This window comes from Peromyscus eremicus, chromosome 6, assembly GCF_949786415.1.
Source record: "Peromyscus eremicus chromosome 6, PerEre_H2_v1, whole genome shotgun sequence".
NCBI lineage: Eukaryota > Metazoa > Chordata > Mammalia > Rodentia > Cricetidae > Peromyscus > Peromyscus eremicus.
In genome coordinates, this window is record NC_081421.1 from 42,940,088 (window position 1) to 42,960,138 (window position 20,051).

The 20,051-nt window shown below is 41.8% G+C and overlaps 2 protein-coding genes across 2 annotated transcripts in view; one reads left to right on the plus strand and one right to left on the minus strand.

The window, feature by feature from the left end:
* Gfm1 (G elongation factor mitochondrial 1) overlaps positions 1–19,302 on the plus strand; it is a 47,529-nt gene extending 28,227 nt beyond the window's left edge. The window contains exons 13-18 of the mRNA XM_059265456.1: positions 544–626; positions 11,584–11,746; positions 13,333–13,477; positions 17,639–17,799; positions 18,764–18,817; positions 18,956–19,302. Coding sequence (XP_059121439.1) covers positions 544–626; positions 11,584–11,746; positions 13,333–13,477; positions 17,639–17,799; positions 18,764–18,817; positions 18,956–19,087 — 738 coding nt within the window. The 3' untranslated portion in view covers positions 19,088–19,302. The remainder of the gene's footprint in view (positions 1–543; positions 627–11,583; positions 11,747–13,332; positions 13,478–17,638; positions 17,800–18,763; positions 18,818–18,955) is intronic.
* Lxn (latexin) lies at positions 654–9,776 on the minus strand. The gene is made up of 7 exons (XM_059265457.1): positions 9,615–9,776; positions 6,240–6,922; positions 4,947–5,009; positions 3,904–4,081; positions 3,479–3,615; positions 1,324–1,386; positions 654–986 (listed from the first exon to the last, which is right to left on the minus strand). The coding sequence occupies exons 2-7, from the start codon at positions 6,366–6,368 to the stop codon at positions 897–899; spliced, it is 660 nt and encodes a 219-aa protein (XP_059121440.1). The 5' UTR covers positions 6,369–6,922; positions 9,615–9,776; the 3' UTR covers positions 654–896.
* Positions 19,303–20,051: the final 749 nt, after the last annotated feature.

Here is a 20,051-nt window from a genome sequence, read left to right on the forward strand (position 1 = left end):
AATTGTCTTTGTCTCCTGATTATATCTTTGCGGTTAGGATAGCAAATCCTGACAAAAGATTTGTTATTCCAGTGAATGTGAGCTAATATGAAACAACTGTAGATTGTGGCAGATAGAGCAAATGGCACTGAGTATAAATTAGTCAAAATTATAATTCATTTTTGTAAGATATATAAAGGTAGTTTGTGTTTTAGAATATCACATCTGATTTTTGTCAGTTGCTAAAATGATTTAAAATTTACTGTTCAGTTATTTACTGTATTTTTAAAAATTTTTTAAAATTTTTTATTTTATATGCATTGGTATTTTGCCATGGATGTTGGGTCCTCTGGAACTGGAGTCACAGAGACTCTGAGCTGCTGTGTGGGTGCTGGGAGTAGAACCCTGGTCCTCTGGAAGAGCAGTCAGTGCTCTTAACCACTAAGCCATCTCTCCAGCATCATATTTACTATATTTCATTGAATGCTACTAAGGTGGTTTTTTTTTTCATTTTACTTTCTCAAATACAAACAATATTAACCCCCCGCCCCCCATTCATTTTAGAGAATGGAGAGAGAATATGGCTGTCCTTGTATCACAGGAAAGCCCAAAGTGGCCTTTAGAGAGACCATCACTGCCCCTGTGCCGTAAGTATGCAATGCAATCAGACTCCATGAGATGGAAGTGGACTTTTATTAGGGAATATACATGGTACTGTTACTGTTGGGAAGACATTTTTATGTAGTAATACTCTTGATTATGGAATCTATGCAACTTGGTGCCATAGCCAAGACAAACAGAGAGACGCTGTGGGATGTATTTGGCTTATTAGGCTAGATGCCAGTGAGGACAGTCATCCACATCATTAGGAACATGTTTCCATTCCACCTGGGCCTCAGTGTCTTTGTTTACCCTGCTCACACTTCCTTTGGGAGACGGCTGTTGTGCTTTACTTTCGTGCCGTATTGTGGATGCCACAAAACTTGCATTTGCCAGGGAATAATCTCCTGCAAGTAAAGAAAGTTAATGCTCTTGTGAAATGAGAAAATATAATTGAGTTTATATTTTGTTGGCAATATTGAAAATGCCTTCATGAGGAATAGCACTAAACAAGTCCAGTTGCTACAAAGATGGCAGACACCTTCAGTCTGGTGCCTGCTTGAATTCTCCTTAGCTTTTACTTAGAATCAAAAGGAATAAGGTGACTGTGTGGCTACAGAAGAATTCTTGATTTTCAAAGTGGCATCAAATAAAGATAAGTCGTCCATGCTGCAATGCAGTGTCATGGAGTAGAATGGTGTGGTCTAATTCTGGCAGCAAATAAAGGTAAGTTGCATACGTTACCTGCGATGCGATGTCATGGAGTAGAATGGTATAGTCCAATTCGATGAAGTCATCATTTCTTGGCTGTAACCAAAACAAAGTGTTTAAACAATATCATGGCAAATTGACATCTTAAGTTTTTGAATTAATGTTGACTTATAAAAAAAGAATGTGAAGTTCATAACTGACTTCAACTTAGCCTGATAGAAAACTATTTTCTTACATTGAATAAACAAATATTCTTTCAAATCACATTTTAAAAAATCATTATTTTGTATTTGTTACTCTAAAAATTGCTTTTTTGTGTTTTCACTTTGCAATTTGTGGCAGCTGTTTAAGAGCATTACTGTGTGTAGCTTTTTATTTACGAACCCTTAGTGTCAGCAATGGCAATGGGAATTCACATGAAAAGAAGCCAATTCTATAACATTCTTTAGAAAACGGACACTAATGTAATGTCATGACTTAGTGATCTGATTTTACAATTACAGCTTTGTTCTGTACTGTTTGTTACTTCAGAAATAAAAAGTATGTCTGTAGTGAGCTACACAGACGTACTGAGTCTGTGTGGGTTAAAACTATCACCAGCAATGTACCGTGCCCATGAGGCTGAGGCTTCTGAAAGTTTGTCCTTGCTGTGCTGAGACTCCAGTTAGCAGTGCTTATAATGTAGCCCCAGAACCGAGACACCATTCTCATTTTTAAAATCACAATATAATGAAGATAAACAGGGTTTTTGTTGTTGTTTTTTAAATAAGCGTAAAACATTGGCTTGTATGTTGCTGGATGTAGCTTGAGAATTCATGATTATGGTTTCATGGCCTGTCCCTGGCCTGGGCTGATAGTTCAGTACCTTCAAAGGAGTGTTGTCACCAAGGTTGGTATCTGTGAAATGCATTTGGAAAGCAGACTCCCTCTGTTTCTCCAAATGCTGCCGCATTTGGTAGGTTGTTGGCCTCTCAGTGGAGTGCTGTAGCTGCTGGCCTGCCTGCCGTTGTATAGTAAGCGGTTCCTAAGGCCCTGAAGACACAGTGCCCGGCTGCTCTGCAGGTTGTTTCCTGCATGCTGAAGGAGGCAGCAGGAAGCCCTTTTCTCTTAGGTTATGGAAAAAGATAGTTTCTATCTTTTGTGGTTCTTAGTACTCTTGTCTTCCATTAGCTACTAGTTGAATATCCCGCATTTTACCCAAACTAAAGATTTTTCATGTATATTTCTGGTCAAGGGAGATGCGTTCTAGGAACCCCTGGTTTAACAAAGCATAAAGCTAGCAATACAATGTGAGGTTGTAACTTTAACTAAAGGGATTAGAGAAAAGAATCACGCAGGAGCCAAGAGCGGGATAGAACTACTCCAAGCTTGCAAAGACCACAGTGCCATGATTCTCTGGGGGAAATGCCAGGCCTGTCTCTAGGTAGTCAAGGAACCACCATTCAGTAGAGAAAAAATGCAGTTAGTTCAATAGTACTTGACAATCGCAACTCAACTACACTATTTAGGTTGCTAAAAAGGAAGCGTTCTGTATGAAACTAAATACCAAAATTTTTTAAAAAAAGCCAAATTTTAACTCACAGCTTCACAGTTTTGAAGTGCAGCTTTGCTTGTCAGTGCTATAAAGAGTGGCCCTCAGGACCTTTGTAAAGCAAATTAAAGGCCGGATGATTCATTAAAAGTATGAGGTGTACCTGAGTCTTTGTCTAGCACATACTAATAAGGCTACAACCATTTTTTCTCTGCAAAAGGATCTGAATAAGGCATCATAAACAACTAAATCGGATTTGCTTGGCATGAAAGATTAAGAACCATAAACTTGCGAAAATGCAATGTAAAAACTACTCATTACTAGAAGACGTTTCCTAGAGAATCCTTAGCTTTGACTTGCTAATATTCGCTGCCTGTAATGTGTGGCCAGGGAAAGAAAACTCAGCATACGCGATTGCTAGGAAGATAGATGTTAGGCAGAGAGGCGCTCTGCTAATTAGCCAGGTGACATTCGGGACCAGTGCTGCTGCTATGGATGCTTCCCTTTAACTTGGCCTTCCTCAGTCCTGACTGACTGGCAGTGCCTTCGAACTAGTTTTAGTGCAGAATGGCAACAGGAACACTATCCAGTTATGGACACCAGCACTAAGTCAGTATTAACTGTTAATAGCATGCTTTGTAGAGAGAGACTACGTACCACTTGCTTGACGGTTTGAATTTGCGCCATTTTATACCACGTGTCTTCAGTCGAATTCTGCCACATTATATAACCACAGGCAACCCAGGCTAAGTGGCGAACCGGCTTCATTTGTGGAGACACATTTCCAGAACTGTCTGGTAGAGGAAACATTTATATGCTAAATGTAATATTAACCTTTTTAGATTGAAAATCAAAATTCTTATTCATGCTTCCTAGTGTTCAAATGTGTATGAAAACTAAATTAAGCCATGGATGTAGAAAATTCCAGGTCCTCTTTTTTATTGCTAGATTAGATTAGAAATAAGTATTTTTGTAAAAGTCAGTTTATTGTCAACATAGTTAACATCAGACAGTTTTGAGCATGGGTAATAGAGATACATCTCAAGTTTGAAAAACATATTTCCCATGCTTGATGTGTGTACCTGGGATGTTTTGTGCTTGTAGTGGTTCCTTCAGAGACATAAGTCTTTGATAAAATGTGTTATCTTCTTCATCTGGGTTCTTGCCAATCTCTCCTTCAAACGTGAAGTTGACCTCTGGTGCGGTGCCTTGGCCCATGTGAGGGTAAAGAACTTCCGCTGTGCAGTTCACTGTAACTTGCTGTCAGAAACATTTTTACAAAACATCAATCAGTCTACAGATGGCAGGTCTTATTGTAAGTGACTAGGTTTCAGGATGTTCAGAATTCTAACCCGAAGGCTGCTTATACTTCACTGTTAGTGGGGTGTCGGTTTACAGGTCAGCTTTTAGTCTGACTACACAACAACATCGGTCTGTCCCTGCTAAGCTTGCTCCTTACCCTTTCCTTCTCTCTGCTTCTGAAATCAGTGTTTTTTCCAAACGCAGACCCAGCAGTCTCTCCCTACTGTAAAAGTAAGGGGAGAGGAGGTTGTCTAGCAGCTCAGATGCCTTCTAGGGAATCTCCTCTTGGGAGTTCCTTGAGTTTTACTCAGGGAGAGGGCGAACTTTCCACAGTTTCAAGATGGCTTTGGTGAAAACTACAGTTCCTTCTTTTAAATTTATTCCATTACTAATTTGACAGGCATAACATTTTTCAAACTTTCCTGCCCCATTACTGAAAGATTAATGGAGTCACAGTTGGCCATTCTATTATTGCTCCTGAATTTCTAAGCATACTTAATTTGAATAGCCAATTAAAAGGCAGGCATAAGAAAGCAATCATGACTGGAGAGTAAATTACTACATTCAATCATACAAGGCGTAAGTTCAGACTGTTCAGAATGTGTGATCTTTTTAAGGGTAATTTATTTGAACTGAAATAACTGACCGCTTCTAAATAATTGAATAGAAAGAAAGAACGAAGGCAGTACACGCTGGCTCTCATGGCTTTGCCTGCCGAGCTGCTGCTGCTGCCATAGTAAAGCCCAAGATCAAACCCTTCAGCAAAAATGAGCTAGGTAATTCTGAGTCAAAATGTATTCACTAGACAGGGCATTTAACTTACTTTTTGGATAATTTCTTCCACAGAAAATTTGAGGTGATACTTGTGCCCTCTTCCTGGAATATCCTAAAATTAAGAAAATGTAGTGGAGAAAAGATATTATAATAAGTCACATCTTTTTAGTTAGAACATTCTTATTATTACATGGCTGGGAGGGTGGCTGGTGTAAGGAAATACATTTAAGCTTTGTGTCTTTTTAAACATAACACTTTCATTCTGATACTTTTCAGGGATGTATATATTGCTGTACTTCATCACCCTTCCCCCAGCCTTACTTCTTGAGAAGGCCCTGTGGCCAAGTGTTTAGCATCCAATTTGGCAGTCTCTAGCAAATTTATTTTAGATTAGTGTAGAAGATGGACAGAAGCATACAAAGTGCACAGATAAAAAGACAATGGGCTACACCTTATCTTAAAGCCCAGGGAAGCAGAGCATCCAGCATCCGAACTATTAGAGGCAGGTCCCTGCCAAGTGATTGAGACAATATGTACACGTGCTGTTGGTTACTTGTGTCTCTTCATCTGCCAAACGATACTTCAACAAATCTTACGAATAGATAGATACATTTAGATATTTCACTTTTAAATGAAGAGATACATTTGAAGTTTACACCCAATTATCTTATCTGGTACAGCTTCAAAAATAAAAACTTTCCCCCTATCAGCCAAAAAAAGAAAGAAAGAAAAGAAAACAGTTAAGGCTGTGTCCGATTAAGGGTGTGTGTGTGTGTGTGTGTGTGTGTGTGTGTGTGTGTGTGTGTGTGCACTCAGTAGGTGAGGCCTTAAACCCTAGCCCAGCTTCAGCCAGGGAAGCGCATCATCTGTGGCCGGATATGGGTGGCCAGAGCCTGGCAGTAGCACACAGTGCTTTTGTCCTCTTACAAGGGGCTAGTTTCTCACAGTTTCCCTTCCTTTTGGGTAAAGGGCCTAAGAGCTGCCTTTAAAGTTTAGGGAGTTGTTTGGAGGCCATGAGCTTCTGTTGGCCAAGACAGCTAGCAGATTGAGAAACAGTAACAGCTTCCAGGCTGTTTAGAATGCCTCCTGTCTAGACCTAGTCTCACCACAGGAAAGGGAGAGATGCCCATCCCGTGTATCTCCCCAATTCCTTGAAATAATGTGCACAAAATCTGGGTCTGCATGGGTTCTCCGCGGGAGGGAGAAAGCAAACGGTTCTGGGTACCGAGGACCCCGCAGGAATGCTAGTTTCTTAGGAATGCTAGTTTCGGAGGCAGAGCCACAGGCTGTGGCCAGAGAGTTGGGGAGCGAGCCGATTCCGGCCAGGGGCCCGCCAACTCACCTCCTTGGTGGCCTGCTGGACCGTCTGCACCTGGAACACCTTGTGAGGGGTCCCCTGCTGGTAGTTGATGCAGTTCTCTGCCACCGAGGCGGCCCTGGAGGCCGCGTAGTGGGTGGCTGGGATCTCCATCTTTGGGGACCAGTGAGTGCGGACCGCCCTGGTTTAAGGGGGTCGCAGTGGATGCGGAGTGCGGGCGCCCGGGTCCTCTCCGGTATGGTGGAGAAGCCGGCAGCTGGGCTGGGCGTGCGTGATCCTCAGCGCCTTCCTTCCCTCTTCCTCCTTCACGCAGGAAACTGTTTGGGCTGTGGCTCGGCAGCTAGGAGCCCGGGCCCCGCCCCTGGGTAGGCGGGTACCTCCTGGAGAAAAGCCCGGGCATTCCCTCCGACTCCCATAGGCTTTGGCAGGTGCGGGAAGGAAAGGGAGAATTCAGGAGAGGAGAGACAGGCTTTCCAGCCTTGCCTCAGTGGGTCCTCTAGAGGTCTTCAGCTGCCTCTGGCTATTTCACATACGGATTGGAATACACCGGTCCTCAAATGGGCCTCAAAGGGCAAGGTGCAAAGTGCTCCAAGTGTGATTCACCTCTACTCTTCCCGTTGTGAGACTCCAGGAACAGGCTCCCTCACCCCAGCTTCCTTTGGAGTATGATCCAGAGTGGAGAAAAAACATGCTCTAAAGTTGGGAGACTAATTGGGATCAGAAGAAAAATTTAAAATGTACCAGCAGGCCTCCACTGCCGCACGGATCTTAGAAATATGAGGCTTAATGGGCGTGAACCACCACTTCTGGCTCTCTTTCTTAAAAAAATTATTTTTATAACTTTTAATTATGTGTATGTGCACACGTGTGTGCAGACACATCAGATCCCCCCTGGAGTTGGAGTTCTGTGCAGTTATGAGCCACATACTGTGGGTGCTGGGAACCGAACTTAAGTCAACTGCTGAGCCGTCTCTCCAGCCCCACCTCTTTTTCTTAAAAGGTAGATCATAGAAGGATTTTTGGGTAGACTACTATGTATGTTGTAGTGACACTCTAAAGGAAGGGGCTGTGCTGTGTGTGCTACTGAAGTTTTCCTATCAATGAGGACTTTCTTTAGAGTAAGTGGATTTTTAAGAAATAATAAGCAATATAGTATTTCCCACCCTTTCCTGTTAGATAAGCCAATGTGGAGTAACTAGAGGATAACGAGATTTTTTTTTTTTTTTTTTTTTTTTGGTTTTTCGAGACAGGGTTTCTCTGTGTAGCTTTGCGCCTTTTCCTGGAACTCGCTCTGTAGACCAGGCTGGCCTCGAACTCACAGAGATCCGCCTGGCTCTGCCTCCCGAGTGCTGGGATTAAAGGCGTGCGCCACCACCGCCCGGCTGAGATTTTTTTCTCATGAAATTGAAGATATTTGTCTTTTTCTTTTCCTTTGAATAAGTCATTGTCTAAGAACCAGCCCTTTAGAGGCGCGCATGTGTGTGTGTGTGTGTGTGTGTGTGTGTGTGTGTGTGTGTGTGTGTGTGTTGAGATAAATGCTCCTTGGATAGTGTCCAGGAAGAGTGCCTGTGTAGTTAGCAAGTCAGAAGTCACTCTGCAGGGCATGCAGTGTCAAATTTCGTAAGCTGCTAGTTGTATCTCCTGGAACTACTGTAGATGCCCGGTCCGAGCAGTCAGGGTTACGGGGTGGGCTTCCAAAGTCAGCATTTGGGTAGTCAGAGATTCTGTATCTAATGACTAGCATAGACTATGTTGTAAAGATACTTACAGTAGTCATACCAACTTAGGTTCTATTAAAATTATGATTGTTACTTTAAAGGGGAAACTTACCTTTCATTTAGATGTTAAATAGGCTGAATTGCAAGGATATCATTTCTATGTTGGTGCTTTTTTCTGAAATGTTCTCTAGAGTGTTTTGCCTGCACGTTATGGATGTGTACCAGGTGTGTGCCTGGTGCCCAAGGAGGTCAGAAAAAGGAGTCAAATCCCCTGGAACTGGAGTTAGGGATGGTTGTGGAGCCGTCACGGTTGCTGAGAACCAAACTCAGATGCTCTGCAAGAGCAGCAAGTGCTCTCAATCGCTGACCCATCTCTCCAGCCCCAGTTGGGTCTTTAAAGTATTAGTTACCTACTATAATTTCATCAAAGAAAATATTCAGTCCATAATACTCAGACTTGAATAATGTCTAGATTGTCTTCAAGAAAACAATAGTTATAATGACTCTTCAGGATCAGGTAATTTACACTATTGATTTTATATTACAATATAAGCATTAAACAAGGTAAAAAAAAATACTGTAGCTTGTAACTTGGGTATAAATATAAAGTCAAAGTGGCCAGGGCTAGTGGCTCATGCTTTTAATCCAAGCACTTGGAAGGTAGAGACAGGGAATCTCTTGAGAGTTCCAGACTACCCAGGGTGACATATTGAGACCCTTTCTCAAAAAATAAAAAAAAAAAAGTAAAAATGTGTAGGAGTTTCTCAGCCTCGACTAGCCCCACAGTCCAGACGAATCTCTCCCACCTGAGCTCTCAAAGCCACTTATAAAATAACCACTAAGAGGCTTATATTAATTACAAACTGTATGGCCTGTGGCTCAGGCTTCTTGCTAGCTAGCTCTTTCATATTAAATTAACCCATTTCTATTCATCTGTGTGTTGCCACGTGGCCATGGTGTTACCAGTCTGCTGGCCTCTTGTTGCTCCTTTGGAGGTGGGTTGGCGTCCCTCTGACCCCACCTTTCTTCTCTGGGATTAAAGGCATGCATCACTGCTACCCGGCTGAATTTCTTTTTTTTCTCAAAGCTGAGGACCAACCCAGGGCCTTGCGCTTGCTGGGCAAGCGCTCTACCACTGAACTAAATCCCCAACCCCTCTTCTCTCTCTACCCCTCTTGGGTTTTCCTCCTGCCTCCATTCTGCCCTGCCATAGGCCAGTGCAGCTCTATTTGTTAACCAATGGGAGCCACACATATTCACAGCATACAGAAAGACATCCCCCAGTAAAAATGAATCTATGAATTAGAGATAAACAAACCAACACAGTTCTCGTTAACATTACATTTGATATGACACGGTATCATAACACAGCTGCCTCTCACTGGTTGCCAGCAGGAGCCTCTAGTTTAGAGGTTCTTTGGCCTTCAGCATGGCAGCCAACTAGGGTCCTCTGTCTTCATCAGTTACTGTAGAATCTGCCTAATGCAGGGCCCACTGGTGACCCTGCAGGCGCTGCGGTGAACACATCAGTCAGGGGTCCAGCCAGTTTAAATTTTCTTATTAGTGTTCTAGGAAAATGTTTGGCTAAGGGTATTGCTTTTGGTGCAAATCCTGGCTTTGGTGGTGGGGAGCACTCACGTTTGTCGAGTTACTTAGCCTCTCTGACCCTCAGGTCTCGCACCTGTAAAATGATGACCAGAATCAGTCCGGCTTTCTGGGTTGAGTTCATGCAAAGTGTGTAACACAAACCTGGCACTTATGTTTTGTCGCTTGGCTTCCTCTCATTCATAAATGGCATTGTCCCTAAAACTGTGTGGAATTACTTGACTGTGAGCTGATTCTTAGAACACTGGTGCCTGAAGAACTCAGGGGTGCTGGAGTGCCCTGTATCTGTCCTGTGTGGGATTGTGGTCACTGTCTTAAAGTGAGAAATCCACAGAGTCTGTTTAAAGGGCAAAGGGATTTATTAAGAAAGGAAAACTCACAAGACGGAACAGAGGAATTGTTGCAGGGTCCTGGAAAAGGTGAGACACCATTCCCATGCTCTTCTTCTGCACCTGAGACTGTCCCAGCATGCAGGTCCCACAAGGGAGCCAAGAGCATCTCTGGTCTTCAGGGTAGCTGAGAGGCCACGCCCCAGGGGCATGTACTTCAAGGTCATAGGCAGGTAGAGCAATTACCTGCTGTGTCTCTTGGGCTGCATTTCAAGGTCATAGAACAGATATCCACTGCATCGTCTCAAGTGCTCATGTACTTGAATTGTTAAGTTGTTGAATTTTCAAGTTAGTTTAAATAGCTGTAATTAGTTTTAACCATACAGTTAATCTATATAGCACAGATACAGACATTTCTTCATTAAAAATTTGCACACTTTATTTTGTTTTGTATGGTTGCAGGGTGTGTATGAGCTGTGGCCGGAGTGTGGAGGTCAGAGGACAACTTGTGGGACCTGGTTCTTTGCTTCCACCATGTGGTCCCAGGGGTTGAACTCAGGTCATCAGACTTGACAACAGGCTCACTTTCCTGCTGGGCCATCTCTTCAGCCTCCTGTTTTAGTGAGATGTTGTTGTTAGACTGAGCACAAAATGCCCATTCCTCAGAGAACTCTGAGTACCTGACAGGACCTTGGTGTTCACACCTGGAATCCCTCCGCTGTGCTTCTGTGGTGACTTTGTGCATGCTCTGCCCTCTGCTTCCCTTCTCTTGCTTCTTAGAGATGTTTTTTCCTTCCAGGGAATCAAGTTTTCACTCTCTGGGGTTTCCCAGCCCATCCTGAAGCTCTTGGCCACTGGAAGATTATTAGAAGGCAGTTAGTCAAACACATTCACACTTAGCCTCTTTAGGAAGTCTGCCCTTCCAGGCCTGCATCTCCTGCCATTATTTACATTTACTTCTTCCAGGCCGCTTACAGACTTACCCATTAATGCCTGCAAATGTCGTACATACTTTTGAAAGTGATTGTCCTCTGAAAGTCTCAGGTTGAAGGAAGCAGCAGCTAAAGGAAGAAGCGCCTGGCAAACGGTCTATACGCATCAGATGTTTCTCCTCAGACGTAGCCTCCTGTGCACTGTATCTCCGTGTTTGATATTCATGTGAAATACTCGTTCTATCAAGTTAGTGCTTGACATAAACACTAACTTATGTTCATTTCTTTTTGAACGCCTTTTTTATGCTCGTCATTATTATTTTGTCATTAATCATCTTCAGATCTTAATTATTACATCTGGTGCTCCCTTTAAATTACCTATGTCTATAATGCCAAAAAGTAAAATCAAGTAGAACTGTAGCCATCAGAGTTCTTATTTTCAAGTAACCATCCTTGTTCACTCCATTGTGTGACATGGAAGGGAAGCATTCCGGAACTGGATGAGCTCTTTAGAATGTAGGTTATTAGAAGCCTTAGACTGAGCCTATAGAAGAATAGAAAAACTTGATTACTTAGGTGGTATGCCCCTCTTTCACCCCTGAGTAAGAACAGAAAAGAAGAATTTCTTCTAAATAACGTCTATAATAAATCTCATAGTATAGCCATCATAGTCAAAGGAGAAAGTAAAAAATACATGAAATGTGGGGTTTTGTGTAAATTAGTGGGAGTTTATTTCATTTTGATGATTACTAATGTTCTGTTTGTTTTTCCCTGGATCATGCAGGTTTGATTTTACACATAAAAAGCAGTCGGGTGGTGCTGGCCAGTTTGGAAAAGTAATAGGTGTGCTGGAGCCCCTGGCCCCAGAGGACTACACTAAGTTGGAGTTTTCCGATGAAACGTTTGGGGCCAACGTTCCCAAGCAGTTTGTGCCTGCAGTTGAAAAGGTAGTGTTTGACAGAGCTCTGTAGCCTTTGTCTCTGCTTGACAGCAGGTTATCTGGTATTAAATCCCACTTTCTGTTCTGTCGTGTTTGTGTCTATCATGGTTCCTTTTAATTAACTCTCTTTCTTTAGGGACTGTCAGGCTTTCTATCTGGAACCTGCAGTTCAGTCCTGGGGCTGTAAACACATGCCGTGACAGTGGTGGCAGGCTGCTCTGTTCGTCATGTGTATGACCGCTCTTCAGTAATTGATAGTGTGCGTTGATTGTAATCATTAAAGTTATGGTAGTCTTTAGGGGTTAGGAGAGTTTTGTGTGTGCTGATGTAGGAGCAATTGTTGGTTAAGACTCCCAGCACCTGGATACTGCTCTACAGCATTTTTGCTGCTGCTGAATGTGCTCTTGGTAAATGAAGAGCTACTTTGCTTCATTTGTTTGTTTGTTTGTTTTGAGGCAGGTAGTCTGTATGTAACCCAGAATGGCTTGGAATTCAAAGAGATCTACTTGCCTCTGCTTCCTGAATGCTTTGGTTTTAGAAAGATGTGCGCCACTTCCTCCAGGCAGAACTAGTTAAATTGGGAGTAAACTACTTGCATACACCCTTCAAAAATCTGGAGGCCAGATACGGTTGTGTGTGTGTGTGTGTGTGTGAAAGTGCATAGAGCTATGCACACTCAGGAAGCGTCAATGCCTGCTTTGTTTGCCCTGTTACTTGCTCTAAGCAATTGTTTATTTTGTGAACAGCAGGTTATAATTTTGGTTTCAGTGGTAATAGATTTTGGTGATTGTTGGTAATGTATTTCACTTTTATTTTAAGATAATTCTTTACCATTCACACACTTCTAAATACCAGATGTCTCCAAAATTCACAGAAGAAAGAGAAGAAGAATTTACATATTTTTCAGCATACAGAGTTTACAGTTTTGAAATGTCAGAAATATAATCCACTGTGTGTGTAGCTGTGTGACTGAATTGGAGGCGTTTCTAGAAGTATTTAAGCGACGGAAAATGAGTGGCAAACTTGTCAACTGTACTCTTTAAACATATGCAGTTTGTTGTATGTAAATTATACCTTAATGAAGCTGTCTTTTAAAAAGGGAACTACATTTGGAAAAGTGAAATTTCCTTTAATTCTGGTTCTTAACAAGACCATGCAACGTTACGCAGTGATTTTTATGATGTGCTCTGCCGGTAGAGCAAAGTAGTGATAGGTCTGTAATAGGGGCTCAAGCCACAGCTAATGCTTACACATATATGTGGTGGAGTTGGTGACCCTAGCTTGCCTCTCCTGCCTTTCCTCATTGTGTCTGTAAAGGAGTGCGAATGTTAAGTCATTCCTGAAGTTGAGGTTGTGGGGCAGTGATGGTGAGTCCCGTTAGCTTCATTCTCGAGCCCCCTCACACCTTCAGCTCTGTACTTTGCCCCAGGATTGCTCATCTAAATGCCCAGCTTACTGGGAAAATTTTTGAGAAGTGAAAGACAGCGTGTATCTTAAGAACATTCCATTTCTGAGCAGTAACCTGCTTTGGAGTTTTGGGTAATGCTCTGCAGGTGAAATCTCATTGCATTTACATTCATTTGTTGTTGTTAGGGGTTTTTGGATGCCTGCGAAAAGGGCCCTCTTTCCGGTCACAAGCTTTCTGGGCTGCGGTTTGTTCTGCAAGATGGTGCCCATCACATGGTTGATTCCAATGAAATCTCTTTCATCCGAGCTGGAGAAGGTGCTCTTAAACAAGGTATGCTGTGTCTTCCTGGGGAAACCATCAGAGCCTCAAAAGCAGCACTGTTTGTATTTTCCTTCATCCAGAACGTGGGGTAGAGTATGGTGGGCAAGGGATGAATACTAACAGATGACGTGATGGGAGATGATCATGTTTTCTTTCTTGCAAATATCAAAGCCTACCCTGTTCTAAATTTTCTGAGTGTTTATTTTTAATGTGTTTAAGTTCATATATCATCTGACATTCTGGTTTTAATAGAGAAGACAAATGCTCAGAACTCTTAAGAGTATTTTGAAGATAAATTAACTAGTCATGTTATTTTTACTCATTTATTTAAATGTCAAGGAGTTCATAAATTTGTAAGTTTTTTTTCATATATCACATTTTAAGCTGTTAGGCATTATTATGAGAATAGAAAAGTGTTTTGAAAGAATTCAGTAAACTTTATGCATAATACAGACTTCCCGCTAAACTGCTAAAATTATCAGCCTTACTAAAACTGTAAATTAGAACTCTGAGCAGTTGCAGGCAGGCATATCTGATTCTTTGCTTTTTGTTGTTGTTGTTGTTTTTTCTGTATATGAGTGCTCTACTTGCATGGATGCCTGCATGACAGAAGAGGGCATTGGATCCCACTATAGATGGTTGTGAGCCACCATGTGGTTGCTGGGAATTGAACTCAGGATCTCTGGAAGAGCTGTCAGTGCTCTTAACTACTGAGCCATCTCTCCGGCCTGCTGATTCTTTGCTTTTAATTCAGGATGGTGGAAAACAAAAGACATCAGAATATAGCAAAAAGAGTCCCACAGTTATCCTGAAGCCAGAAACTCCATTTTCTCTGCCTCCTTATCTAGATCTGGTATTTGTCAGTTCCTTAGTAACATACATAAGTGTCTTTATGTAACAAAATTATGATTCATAAAACATTTCAAAAATATTTCCATTAAAGAGAATAAAAATAGGCAGTAGAGAACTAATATTTCTTAATCATTATTTCCTATGCATTCTGTAAATCAGAATTCTGTTGACTCATGAATTTTGAGCTTCCTGAACTCCTTTTGGTCTCAGTTTGCATCTGTGGTTAACGTTAGACAGTGTCTGGGAGGGCTGCTCTTTTTTAGACTAAGTTGCTAATTCCTTATTTTATTTAAAATTAGTAATTATATTCTAGTTTTTAGTTGTAGAAAGGGAGAGTGATCCTCCATTTTTTTTTTAATCAGCTGCATATTAAACAGACTCTGCAGTCTGTGATGCAGGAATTTGGACAGCCTGAAGAAAAGAAAATGACATGGATGTTCTTAGGCATAACTCAGATTGACTGCCCACCTTTTGACCTTGAAATGTTCACTGCTTTAACACATCTTAAGCGAAGCGTTAAATCACATTAATACTTTTCAGAAATACAATTAAATTTAAAAGCACTAATTGTTTTACGTTGGTTCTTGATTAGAAGTTTGTAACTTTCACGGAAATAAAAGTTAGATAAGGCTAAGATAAATTATCTGCACATTAATTAATGTATACTTCATCCTTTTTAATTCTTCCTATATTTAAATATAAGTAAGTATAGATGTATATACCTATAATATACACATATACCAATGAAAAATTAACTGAAATGAATAATTACCTAGTGGATGTACAAAGGAAAAACTCTGGATTATAATTGAAATAGGAACTTTTTTTTTTTTTTTTAAACTAAGTTGTGCAGCCAAGCAAGGTGCTGGCATGAAAAACAACTGATTCGGAGTTTCTCCATATGATTCTTATTTCTTCATGATTAAAGACAAAAAAAATATGAAACTACATTTTGTCCATAAATAAAATGCAAATAGTTGCCAAAAATAGAATGCAATTTTAAAAAGAAAAGGCATTAGATTTGATGCCTTTAATCCCAGCACTCGGGAGGCAGAGGCAGGCGGATCTCTGAGTCCAAGGACAGCCTTGTCTACAAAATAAGTCAGGACAGCCAGGGCTACCCAAAATTAATTAATTAATACAAATCAAGGGCAGGAAGTTCTCACCAAGCAGTAGAAGAACTGATACATACACGTCACTGAACGCCTTCTGAGGGCTCTGGAGTAAGTGATACTTGCTAAATGAGCTCGGCGTTAGAGCAGCTCACGCTTAGGCTGTTGTGCCTATTATTATATGTAGTAAAATATGTGATATAGTATAATATAAGATTAGAAGATAGTTTAGATTCTCATGTATTCCAGTATAAACCAACTTTTGAACCTGCCTCAGAGATGAATCAGTGATGTCACTTAAAACTGAAATATGAAACCAGATGTGCTTGACCTGCTTTGGCTCTGTGGATGTGAGTGTTGCTGTCTCCCCCATAAGTAGTTTTTAGAGAGAACACCATGCGTATTCTCCCTAACACTGGCCGTCCGGCCATTCTAAACATAGCAGAATTGCGTGCGTAGCTCATTAAACCCGGCACGGTATGCTCTGGGATCTCTTTTGCCATTCCATGCCAGGCTTTGTGTTCAAGTCTTTCTCTTCTCCTCACTGTGTAGAAACAGGCCATCACCTTAACTTCCCCAGTCTGCCTATATGTGCCTAATATACATGTGAGTATATACATACATACATATATACATACATACATACATACATACATATATGCATACGGCACACTGAATACAGTTCTTCCTGTTCTATTGCCTTTGATTTAGCATAGTGCCATGCCACTCATTTCCCTGCATGTTCACCTCGGTTTTTGCTCTTAACATTTATTGATCCCTTGTGTATGCTGTGTTATGCTGAGTACATGAGAGCTTGTCTTCACAATGACCTTAGAGCTGAGAAAACTGAGTTCAGAGCAATTAGTTCCATAACCCAAGCTGACATACTAGTTTGGTAGAGCTTAAAGTTAAACCTTGACTAGTCTTAGCTCTTGACTACCTCCCCATTCAGCCACTTAAGCACCTGGGCTGCTGATGCTAGTGTTTTTACTAGTGGGTTGAAATAGGGAATCACCAATGTTATTAATAGAAACTATTACATAGACTTTTACTGAAATGATTTTTGGGATCTATAGGTAATTTTAAGAGTGCTATATGCAAATACTGCGACATTTTAAAAATGGCATAGAAACTTGAACATCTGTGGGTTTTGGTACCTAGTTGAGGTCCTGGTGCCAATCCCCGACTGGTACTGAGGAGTGTGTGTTACATTGTTACTCTGATGGTTACTGCACTTAAGACTGTAGTGTCTTTAGAAGGGCTTATATAAATATACAAGAAAGGTTGCTAATTAATTCCTTATGAACAGATAGATGCCTCTGGAAAAACTGTGCTTATTTTCTTAGTTGTCTTTCCTGTGTTTGGCTTAGACACTCTTATTTGGGGACAGTGCAGCTGGTCTGAGGCTAAACATTCTGCTCTAGCAAGCTACTAAGTTAAGTGTAAATATTTGAAGTTGTATTCTACCTCCTCCATAAATGTGAGTCAGTATTTGTAACTAGGAAGTATAGTAGTTGTGTATTAGATGGGACAAAAAAAATGCACAATGAGTTTCATGTTAAAGGGACTGCTAACAGCTAGTCTGATAGTTTTTAGTTAGTGATGAAGGAACTTCAGACCAGGCAGACTTTTCACAAGAGGCAATAGCATGTTAGAGGACAGAAGCTAAAACCTGACTCTCAGGCAGGCAGTGGGATTGTCCAGCCTAGAAGAGGAAAGGCTTCTCAGAAGTGACTCAGCTCTTCCTTCAGTCACCCTCTCCTGTGTAAGGGGTGTGTGTGTGTGTGTGTGTGTGTGTGTGTACACGTTTGTGCATGTGTGCTCATGCGAGCCCCTAGGACCAGGAAGAAAGAGTGGGTTCCCCTTGGTCTCACGTCAGAGCTTGTCTGTATGTGAAGTAAGAGATGAAGTAGCGCAGCTGGGTAGTTCACATAGTGCAGGACTTGATGATTGATGTTTGATTTTTAAAAATATGCTAATCGAAGTAGTAACACCAGAATGAAGCAATATCTCTTGGAATTTCCGCACAGATAACTGTTACCATTAATATTAAAAAAAAAAAAAAAGAGTCGGGGGAGGTTTGAAGCTTGTCCCTTGCGCTCCTTTGGGAAAGTGTCACCTGTCTCATGTAGAGCTGGGGAGAATTCCAGTTTAACAACCAGTGTTCTTAACTTCTCTTTTTGTTGTTCTTTATTTTTAAACCTAGCCTTAGCAAATGCCACAGTATGTATTCTTGAACCTATTATGTCCGTGGAAGTTATAGCTCCAAATGAATTTCAGGGAACAGTAATAGGAGGAATTAACCGGCGCCATGGAGTAATCACAGGGCAGGATGGGATCGAGGACTATTTCACCCTGTATGCAGATGTAAGTATGGTCATGGATGGTCTCCCAGGTTTCTTTGTCTTGTTTTTTGAGATACATTCTCACACTGTAGCTCAGGCTAGCAAGGAACTCATGCTAATCCTGGTGCCTGAGCCCCATGGGGTTACAGATTTGTCTTGCTTTTGCTAGCCACAGAAGCAAATCAGTTAGCTTTGGTTTCGGAAATTGTAGAGCAAACTGAAGCATTTGTTTTGAACTTGCACATTCTACTTTGTGGCAATTTGTGTAATTTTCTGTAAGCAACTTATAAGTTCAAAAGACAAAAATAGGATTCTTTATATCTTGGCTATGTATTTTTTGTGAACTTGTTATTTTTTTCCTCTTGTAACCTTCTTTGAGTAGCTGCTTTATTGTGTTATATGACTAGTATTCAGTTCCCTGATCTGTACTGTCTTACCTTAAATCTTCTGGAGGAGAAGGTATCGGTCACTTTATAGATCACCTCTAGAAAGATCTTGCTGTCAGTGTGTCATGTCGGTACCCAAAGGAGAGCTTGGGTGCAGCTCAGTCCTAGAGCACATGCCAAGCATGCATGAGCTTCTGGGTTCAGTGCCCAGCACCACACACTCACACACACACACACACACACACACACACACACACACACACACACACAGTAGAAACTCATTAACATTTCCACAGAGAAAACACTTGTGGATGTCTGAACTGAAGGAGGTAGACAGTGGTGTGGGGATGAGAAGGGAAGGGCATCAATGGTATACACTCTGGAATTAAAGATTTGGTCTAATTATGCCTGTTAAATAATTTTCAAATAGGGTTTCCTATCTGAGATATGACAGCAGCTACTCTGGCTTTTGATTCTTTTAAACCTAAATTGTCAATAGAAAACTAACTGTAAGACATTAAATTGACTAATGCATCCTCATACTTTCCTCAAATATTTTTTAACAAGTGGTGCTAAAATATTTATTCTGTTTGTTTTTAGGTTCCCCTAAATAATATGTTTGGCTATTCCACTGAACTTAGGTCGTGCACAGAGGTAAGCAGTGTTAAAATGGAGTGAGACCTCACTTCAGGGCTCTTCAGGAAAGCGCCCGGCCCAGTAATCACATTTGTGAAAGCCGGACTCTGCGTGCTGGGAGTTGTAAGCAAATCTCTCTCTCTCTTGAACATCCAGGGAAAAGGAGAGTACACCATGGAGTACTGCAGATACCAGCCGTGTTCACCAGCCACACAGGAAGACCTCATTAATAAGTATCTGGAAGCTACAGGTCAACTCCCTGTAAAGAAAGGAAAAGCCAAGAACTGACTCTCCTCACTTTGAGTGCAGTGACTATGGGACTAAAGATTTAGAGGTGATGGATTCCAGTAGAATGAACGCAGATGGCTGAAACCTTCTAGGAGCCCTTGCTGTTCCACGGTCAGGAGCTTCTGTGTATATGCAAAGATAATGATATGTATCTATTTAAACTATATTGACTATTGTTTAATGAAAGACCTTAAATAAAATTGATTATTACTGAAGTATATTTTAATATCTATTTAAGGAAAGAAGAGAAATATTTAATATTAAGGGAAGAAGAGAATGATTTCAGCTTAGAATATATTTAAATTTGCAATTTTTTTTGACAAGGTCTATGTGTGTAACCCAGGTTAACCTCAAAACTCACAGTTCTCTTGCCAAGTGCCAGGACTGTGGGTATACAGCCCACAGCCCCCACCCCGTGTGCATGTGCTGGGACTGTGAGTATACAGCCCACAGTCCCCACCCCGTGTGCATGTGCTGGGACTGTGGGTATACAGCCCACACCCCCCACCCATGTGTGCATGTGCTGGGACTGTGGGTATACAGCCCCCACCCCCACCCCGTGTGCATGTGCTGGGACTGTGGGTATACAGCCCCCACCCCCCACCCCCGTGTGCATGTGCTGGGACTATAGGTATACAGCCCCCACCCCCCACCCCCGTGTGCATGTGCTGGGACTGTGGGTATACAGCCCACAGCCCCCACCCCGTGTGCATGTGCTAGGACTATAGGTATACAGCCCACAGCCCCCACCCCGTGTGCATGTGCTGGGACTGTGGGTATACAGCCCACAGCCCCCACCCCGTGTGCATGTGCTAGGACTATAGGTATACAGCCCATACCCCACACCCCCATGTGCATGTGCTAGGACTGTGGGTATACAGCCCACAGCCCCCACCCCCGTGTGCATGTGCTGGGACTGTGGGTATACAGCCCATACCCCACACCCCCATGTGCATGTGCTAGG